General features: G+C 46.8%; 1 protein-coding gene across 1 annotated transcript in view; it reads right to left on the bottom strand.

Annotated features, from left to right (window-relative positions):
* Positions 1-204: 204 nt before the first annotated feature.
* Positions 205-9,156, bottom strand: part of LOC148442978 (uncharacterized) — a 31,935-nt gene continuing 22,983 nt past the window's right edge. Inside the window, exons 2-3 of the mRNA XM_088463434.1 lie at positions 1,635-2,030; positions 205-712 (exon numbers count right to left, since the gene is read on the bottom strand). Of these exons, the coding sequence (XP_088319560.1) occupies positions 242-712; positions 1,635-2,027 (864 nt within the window). The 5' untranslated portion in view covers positions 2,028-2,030 and the 3' untranslated portion in view covers positions 205-241. The remainder of the gene's footprint in view (positions 713-1,634; positions 2,031-9,156) is intronic.

Raw genomic sequence — 9,156 nt, 5'->3', positions numbered from 1 at the left:
AATACACATATGGCACAAGTGTACATTGTGGCCCCAGCTTCCAGCAATGTGTACTTGTGCCATGTGCGTAGTGACCTTGTCCAAATAGCGTCATCACCACCCTATCCCATGCAGCAAGCACCTATTAGAATTCATAAAATTTGGTGACATTAAAAGCAAGACAGAAAAAACAACCAAATTACTTATCAAATAAATTTACATCTCTGTATATTGGGGCGACTCATCTGCATCCAGCAGAGCATTATACAAGGTCGTGCTGGTGCTTGGTGGGGGAGTAATATCTAACTGGGCAGGGGGGGGGGCGGACATACCTATTTGGGGCAGGGGAAAATAGCATTGGATCTGCAATGTATGTAGAATTTGTGAGATTTTTGCTCATATAGCGACTCAATAGGTCGTGGGTTAACTTTAGAAAATTTCTTTGGATATCTGTATCCATATTTCTCAATGTGCTGTTCACATGAGCTGTGAAATCATCTATTGCATCTGGGGGTTTCTGCAGAAGCCGTTCTGCGTTTTGTAAAATATTGTCCTCACGTTCAGTAAGATTTTCCTTTCTCCCTTGTTTTTTTTTCTTTTTTTGGGGTTGTTGAGAAGATGAGGGTCCAGGTGGAAGTGGAGTTTTCACTTGTGTGCTATTCTCCGGATCACTGTCACCACCGAGCAGACTGAGGTCCGGTGTGGATGCTAAATCAGGGTGTTGGGTGGGAGACTATATAGGAAAAAAAGATATGAAAAAAAATTATAGTCATGTTTTAACCCCTTTTTTACTATTTTTACAGTTTCCTAACATCGTGGAGGAGTGGACCAGCATCGCGGAAGATTTTGAACAATGTTGGAATTTCCCTAACTGCGGAGGAGCCATCGATGTGAAACACATCCACATCAACCCACCTGCCAACACGGGATCATACTACTACAACTACAAAGGATTCTTCAGCATCGTTCTCATGGCAGTGGTGAATGCCAACTACGAATTTCTGTTTGTGGATGTCGGCAAGAATGGCCATGCTTCAGATGGTGGGTCCTTCAAAAAGACGGCTTTCTACCAGAGACTCGCCAACAAAACCCTCAACTTGCCCTCACTGGACCAGACAAAGCACGGCCTAAATTACGTTTTCGTTGCAGACGAGGCTTTTGCATTACATGAACATGTGATGAAGCCATTTGCACACAGGGGCCTGACCAGAGAGAAAAGGATCTACAACTACCGTCTATCCCGGGCACGACGCATTGTGGAAAATGCGTTTGGAATAATGAGCAACCGCTTCCGCATTTTCCACACCACCATCAATCTACATGTGGAGAAGATAAACTGGGTCGTGATGGCGTGCTGTGTGCTGCACAACTTTCTGCGAAGAAAATCTACTCAACGAGGACCTGTCCCAGCTAGAGCAGAAGATGTAGGACCCCTGGAGGACATTGAACATTTGACATCTGTGTCTGCACCACCAATTACAACAACATCCACCGCACGTGCCAAAGAAGTGAGGGAGGAGTACATGACCTATTTCAATGGACCAGGTGCTGTACCATTGCAGGAGGACTGTCTGTGAACTACTGACTAAATTGGACATTTGGGATTTAACAACAAAAACATTAAGGATTTTGGTTTAAACTGTGTCACTACTTACCAAGACTTCTGCAACCTCCTCTTCTCCCTCACGCTCAGACATCAAGATGATAGATTCCCTTTGAGGCTCTTGTTCACTGATGAATGACATCATATGGTAGTACCACAGTGCAGGAGTATATATTTCATCTGTGCCCGCTCCTGATTTTTTGGAGTCATCCACCTTCTTTTTTTCTTTGATGTACACTGTCCTGAGATTTTGAATCTTTTGCCGTGCAGTTTTCAGGTCTGCATCAGATATGTATTTTTTCGTATACACCAAAAGTTCCTCTAGTGCGGCCAACTTGTGCGACTTATTGTGGTACTTCCGAGAACTGATCTTCCACAGACACTCTTTCGAGTGCAGGATTTCAATGAATCCTGTAACGAATTCACGTTCAGAATCCATGGACATTATCTATGAATAAGAAAAAAAAGGAGATTTAAATATTTGTGTATATAGTTTTGTTAAATGTAATGTTGTTATAGTTCACATTTTTAATGTTTTAATATTATTTTTTTTACAGGTTTTTAAAGGTTTGTTATGGTATTCTAATCATGCTTTCTTTTACAGGAATGTGATGTGTTTATTGTTTTTCTTTGTTTGACAGTATGGGTTTTCCACCTTTGGGCCTGTTGTTGTGGTAGAACTACAGATCCCAGGATGCCCTAAAAACAGTTTCAAAGGTGGGTGGCAGGTCATCCTGGGATCTGTAATTCCACAACAGCTGGAGACCGAAAGGTAGAAGACCCCCAGCTTTAAATAATGTGTTTTTAAATGTAATGTATGGTGATTATTTTGTAAAATACGTGTTTATTTATTTTTTTGTTATATTACACACATTGGTGTGTAGTGGAATCTTAAATGCATGACCCAGCCACCGCCCGCCTCAATACGGCGGGCGGTGGCTGGGTCATGCATTTATTACCTGGGGGCAGACATTGGTGGGCAGTGGGAGCTTAAATGCATGACCCAGCCACTGCCCGCCTCAATACGGTAGGCGGTGGCTGGGTCATGCATTTATTACCTGGTGGCACACATTGGTGGGCAGTGGGGAGCACATATTGGTGGTCAATGTGGTTGTATTTCAACTGTACCAATACTCACCAAAACATGTCCAAAACAAGAATCCAGTGTGCAGGCTCCTCAATGTGCGACTGTCTTGCTCCATACACGATGCTGCACAAGATGGCGATGGGGCGTGTCCAGGCTTCTGTCAGTCAAATTCCGCATTGTGTGATGAATCGTACGATTCATCATGAGGGAAAAAACCCTCACGATCTGCTTCCATCGTGTTCATGGTTGGCTAATCTGCCCTACAGCACGGCAGATCAGAAAATGCGATGTACGACGAGCGGGGACGTGCATCGGCATCGTGCCCGTGAGTATAAACTCACGATTTGTACTTTTTTTACCCGATTCGTCGTCACGATTCGTCGAAATCGGCCAGATCGTGTAAAATGTCGCTATATGTGTGGGCACCTTCAGTGTCTTCCCTCACATGCTGCCTGCAGGAGAGAGAGCCAGTCCAGGCAGAGCAGGAAGGGGCGGGGACTCGGGATAGGGACTGGAAGGGTGCAGGGAGGCGGGGCTTCACACTCAGCTTGCTGGGGAGGACAGGCAAAGCAGGAAGGGGCGGGGACTCAGAGAGGGGGTGGGGAGAGGGGATTTATCTGTCTCATGATCATCCCCTGCAGAGAAGTATGGACAGGTCATGCAGAGACACTATAAAGCTGGGATGATGTCGGCACGACATGTCTCTTACGAAAACAAATCGGAATGAAATATCGGCCGGATCGTACGATCGCGTGTACACCCAATCCATGCCCTCCCGTGGTCGCATGCGATATCGTCTGGTCGGCCATGCTACTCGGTCAACCAGATGATATAGTTTGCGGCGCCATTGCAGGTAATCGGGCGTTTCTAGAGAGGAGGGGGCCCGCGTGCAGTCTCCGACACGGGCCCCCTCCTCTCCGCCCGGCAGCGCACTGAGCTGTGCGCTGCCAGTGCCAGAGTTATAGACTCTGGGTACTAGAGTATGCCCAGAGTCTACAGTGTCTGCACAGATCACCGGGAAAATGGCCACGGTGGCCATTTTTCCTGTACTGCGCATGCACAAATGACGGGAAAATGGCATGCCGCAGCCATTTTCCAGTCGTTTTACAGCGCCGGACCCCCGCGCTGACATGGGACTTCGGAGAGGTAAGATTATGGGTGCAGGGTGTGCAATGCGGGGCCCCCCTGGACCCAGGGGCCTGCATCCATTATAGATACGCCCCTGCAGGTAATGAAGAACGGAGCAAGGGATCATTCTTTTGTTCATTACATCTCTCTAATGTGCACTCGCGGTACTATATCTCGACCTGTTGGGCCAATCTATTGTCCAGGTACACATCGTCCAGGGTGTAACCACCTTAAGTTGTGCAGTCTTGCAGCCTCTGCTTTGCTCTCCTATGAGAAGGGGCACACATCTTCCGCTAGCCAGTAGTCACAGTGACTGACACTGATAGGGGGGCCCACAGCTTACCATTGATCCTAGCTGCAAACTGCTTTGTCCTCACAAGCAGACATGTGTCTGTGACTAATGCTAGGTACACACACTAGACGATATATCGCCCGTTCCCGCAGATCGGAGCCACATATCGGGTACATTGTCTAGTGTGTACCCATGATATGTGCGCTCCCGCAGGTCGTTAGCGACATCGCCCGTCGAGGATGTTGTTAGGTCCCATTGCACTAGGTATACATCGTCTAATTTGTACCCAGCATAACAAGCCGTTCACAGGCTGTATCATCTGCACTCTGCGGGCCCCCCTCTGAGTACGGGCCCAGCACATTAGTACCGGCAGTACCCCCCTGATGCTGGCCCTGGGACTAAATGTAATAATGAGTATAGCTAGGAAAGCCAATCCCGCCTCATTTTTTTAATCCCAGGATTCGGGATTGAAAAAAATCTCAATCCCGGTAATCCCGGGATTGAGTTTATCAATGAAAATAGGCCGCCAGCCCCACAGAAAAAAATAATTATTTCATGGCCTCCAAGCCCCATCATGGCCCCCATATACAGAACAGTCACAGGAAGCCAGCCAGCCCAGCCCTCACACTCAGCCCACACTGAGAAGAAATTGTGAGCGTCTGTGTGTGTGTTACTGTCACACATTGACTCACCCTCCTCAAGAAGAACAATTACAGGCACAGCATAGTCATTTTGCAGAGTACAGGACCAGGCAAGCAGTGTGTCACCGTGGTTCTTTCACAGTCACTGCAGTCCTCAGGCTCAGACAGAGAGAGTCAACCTCCACTTTGAGGCGTACGTCTGCGCAGCATGACCCCTATGACGTCACACACAGTTGCATAGCTGTAGGAGGCCCGGGGGCAGCGTCTGAGCCCTCTGGACTGGTGCTGCCCAGGGTGAAAAAAGCCGCACAGCCTGCACTGGAGCATTCCGCAGTGGCCACTGAGTTAATCCCGAAAATCCCGTGAGTCGAGGCACCAATCCTGGAATTTAAATCCCAGACTTTGTAACGGTAAATCCCAGGGTTCCCGCTGATACCAGGATTGGCTTCCCTAAGTATAACTGATCTCTATGTGGGCTTGAAGGGCATAGACAATGCCGGAGAAAAATGGATGCAATTTTATGGGCCGGATTCAGATATTTATGCGAACCTGATGGTTTGCGCACATCTCCAAAGGCGGGGAAACTGCGCATGTGCAGAATGGTCCCTGTGTCCTTGCACGCAGAGATTGACAGGCTGCAGCCATTTTGGGGGATGTGATCGTCACGATGCTGATCTGATCCTGCAGGTGTCGGATCTGAGATGCCGACAGGAGGCGTCTTTTCCTTCCTCTGCAGACATTAGACTATTTTTGCACAGCAGCTGCGTCCAAAGTCACAGCTACTGTACAAAATCGTCCATCTCTGAATCAGTCCCTATGATCCCTTTTTTAAATATGACCTGTGTGTAAAGCCCACATTTATTAACCTAGGATTTGTTATCTGCCTGCTGCTACCATAACCCAACAAAAGTCAAACCCACCAGTGTTGAGAGGGTTGGCACCAGGGAGTGAAAGTTTGGGTACACACTAGGCGACCCGCCTACACAATGCCTGATCATCCGATGGAACGATATAGCTACACGATCCGGTGAACGACCATCATGCACGAATGATGGAACGACCCCGATGTCGGTGTGTGGGAGCACACCTAGGGCCTGATTCAGCAAGCATCGCACCTGCGATTACGCACGCAATGGGATGATTGTTGCGTACTGCACATGCGTATGCATCACAGTGCACGAACACTCCACTGTGATCGGGACTGCGATTGCAGTTGTCGAAGCCGGATGATTGGCTGAGACAGAGGGCGACCCGCTCGCAAGCGCTATGGGCTCGCGAGCGGGTCGATGTTTGGCCACTGCGCACACCGGAGCCGGCTCCGACGCGCGCATGCGCGAGACCCGGCTAGCGACGGGTGCTCTGTTGCTCCGAGTCTCTCACCAAAGGGGGCGAGCTGTCGATGGTGATTGACAGCTCGCCCCATTTGGGAGGCGGGCATGGGGGGTGGCTGGCCAAAGGGAGGCGTTCCCGAAGGAATGCCTGCCATTTGGGGGCGGCCCCAATGACATCACGAGTGATGTCAGTGGTGAGCTTCCGTCTCTATTTAGAGCCGGAAGCTCACTGGGCCTTGCGGGAATGAGACCCTACCGCAATGGTCTCGTCGCAAGCCAAGATGGTCGCGATGGTCGAGACCATCACCCGGCCACTCGCAATAACTGTGGGTGGTCACCCACAGCTATGCGAGCGGCCAGGAGGCCGCACGAAGAGAAAAAAAACGCCCTGATTCAGAGCGAGCGCTCTTTCAGACAGTCTGGCTCTGAATCAGGCCCAGAATCTGTTAAAATTAAAGTCTGCATGACGCCATTTTGCGAAAAGTCACACAGGGCCATTTTGCGAATCCCACATAGTATCAGTAAATATACAGCACTATGTTATTATTTAGCATTGTGCGTTTCCTACGCAACAGAACACTGTTAAAAGTCCTTACTAAAACAATACACACATTTATTAATACACATATGACCAACCCCGCAAAACACGTACCACGGTGTACTCCACAAACACGTAGATGCACGACGCATACTAGCATCTTTTATCTAATATCCCCACACTTACATATTGCATACTAAAAACACTGAAAGGTTCCCCAGCATTAAGGCCGGGCTTCGGTCAGCGAAGTTGAATAGATGAGGCTTGGGACTTCAGTGAGGTGAATGGGCAGGGGATAAGCTAAGGACAGCCGGGGTTAGTGGGTTGAATGGGCGTGGCTAGGGACTATTGGGGGTGAGTAGGAATTAGACTTTGCAATGCTGCTAAAGCTGATGGGACAGAAAAAAAGTAATAAACTGTCAGCACTGGCATTTTCGTTCATATGGGCCTATTTTCATTTGGGGCCTGGAGCTGTAGCTCCACCCGCCCCATTGTTAATCCGGCCCTGTATATAATAGCTATAGAAAAACTTTCTATAGCTCCACCCCCATTTCCTGAATCTATTTTTCCAGTTAAGCAGCCCTGTTATGTATATATCGATAGATATAGAATATATTGTATCAGCGGTACTCTCCTTCAATATTCTAATGTCATGGTGACGTCCTATAGCTCCTACTGTACATAGTGACAGGACATAATAAAATCCTTAAACAGGTGGCATATTGCAAGTATAAAACAAACATGAGGCAAATTAACCCACTTTACCCTGCCTCATGTTTCTTTTATTTGTACAAGTGCCGTCTGTTTAAGGATTTCCAAATATAACAATTACATTGGGTGCCAGGATGCAGTAGTAAATATATATTTGCAATATGCAGTAATAGACACTCAGAGCCTGAATCAATTAGCACCGAAAACAAACGTTTCTATCGCCATTTGTGAAAACGGGCGTTTCCGCCCAAAAAACGACAACAGGCGAAAAAAAACTGGAGAAAAGTTTTCTCCATCCCAGACCAGGCAAAAAAAATGCAAAATCCCTATTTTTACCTAAAAATGTGGGGATTTCTTTCAGAACCCTGTGGATACCCTCTAATCATAAATTACCGTAAAAAAAATTGTAAGTTGCGCACTTTAGCCAAAAAAGAAGCTCAAATTTTGGGCAAAAATAAATAAATTTGAAAATGGTTTGAACGTATTGGGTCTGATTTTTCGATGGGCGATATGGATGCGTCAAGTGTTTTAAACATCGCACGCAGTCGCAGCAGGCGGTTTTTTAAGTTTTTAAAACTGTGTTTTTACAACATGAAAATATACTTGTACCCATTTTAACGTACCCCCAATTTACATGGAACAGTCATTTCCTGGAAAAAAAATAGCTTTCAATCTTTTTTTTTTTGCCCAAAATGTGCAACTTGAGATTTATTTTTCTGGTAATTTATCATTGGGGGGGGGGGGGTGATAACCTGGCAAAAAAAGAGTCGGTCTGTTTGCATTTTTCTCTGTCTAAATGAATTTACAAATACACAAATGTAGATCTAATCTGTCCTGCGGCTGGAATCATGACCCAATAGCCGTAGTATATAATATAATTGTACTAAAAAGAGGTTCATATGGTTAGGACTTATGAGAGCTGCCCCATACTATTAATGGTAGTGCCCAATGCTCCTTTTACATTATTGTGCAAGTGCTGCAGCAGCTGCAGGAGACCTGAGTGGGCAGGCAGGAGCCGGAACTCTCAGCACACGGGCGGCAGTTGGCAGCTGCATGCGCTGCTGTATAGGGAACCACCATCCTGAGCGTCTCCTTCCAGAGGTCACCCGCAGGAGAAGGCTGTGTCAGAGATGTGAGGGTAGGATTTAAGGTGGAGCCAGTGAGAGTGACAGGCTGTGGGCAGAGATATCTGGCAACTGAGGGGGCGGGGCTGGAAGTTACACTGGGCCCTATCAACGCTGATGAGTGGTCAGACAGAAGAGGACGGCTTCCGGCTGTGAGACGCACCCTGAGGTACAGTGCCCAAACTCAGTTACTTATCCTCATTGTATAAACCATACATTCATTTATTGGTATTGAGGTAAATTGTTGTATCAATCAACTAAAAGATTAGTACATATAGTGCAATGCACATATCAATACAATTACAAAAATCAATGTAAAAAAATTACACTTAAGTTACAAAATACCTTTAGTGCAAAATTAACTGTTGCGTCACGGTGACAACACTTTACAAAAAATAAGTTGCCTAAACCTAGTGACCAGTATGGGAATTTCTTCTTGAAAGGCTGGGGTAATTCGGGAAGGTTACCGCATATATGTGATACGATACACATTTTTTAAACATTTATTTATATATATATATATATATACTATACACACACAGTATATCGCATCGTGCATGCAGCACAGTTCAGAATTCAAACACCAACTGTCACTCCAACTGCTGCCACTCAACACTGGCAGTTGGTGTGGCTCCCCTACGTCAACAGTGAGGGAAGGGATTGCGTTACTACAGAGGTGAGAGAGGAAATGTCAAATGTGTACTACGGGGTGAAGGAAGGGA

This window comes from Taudactylus pleione, unplaced genomic scaffold, assembly GCF_031769625.1.
Source record: "Taudactylus pleione unplaced genomic scaffold, aTauple2 ptg001373l, whole genome shotgun sequence".
Classification (NCBI taxonomy): Eukaryota; Metazoa; Chordata; class Amphibia; order Anura; family Myobatrachidae; genus Taudactylus; species Taudactylus pleione.
This window is presented reverse-complemented; position numbering and strand designations above follow the sequence as displayed.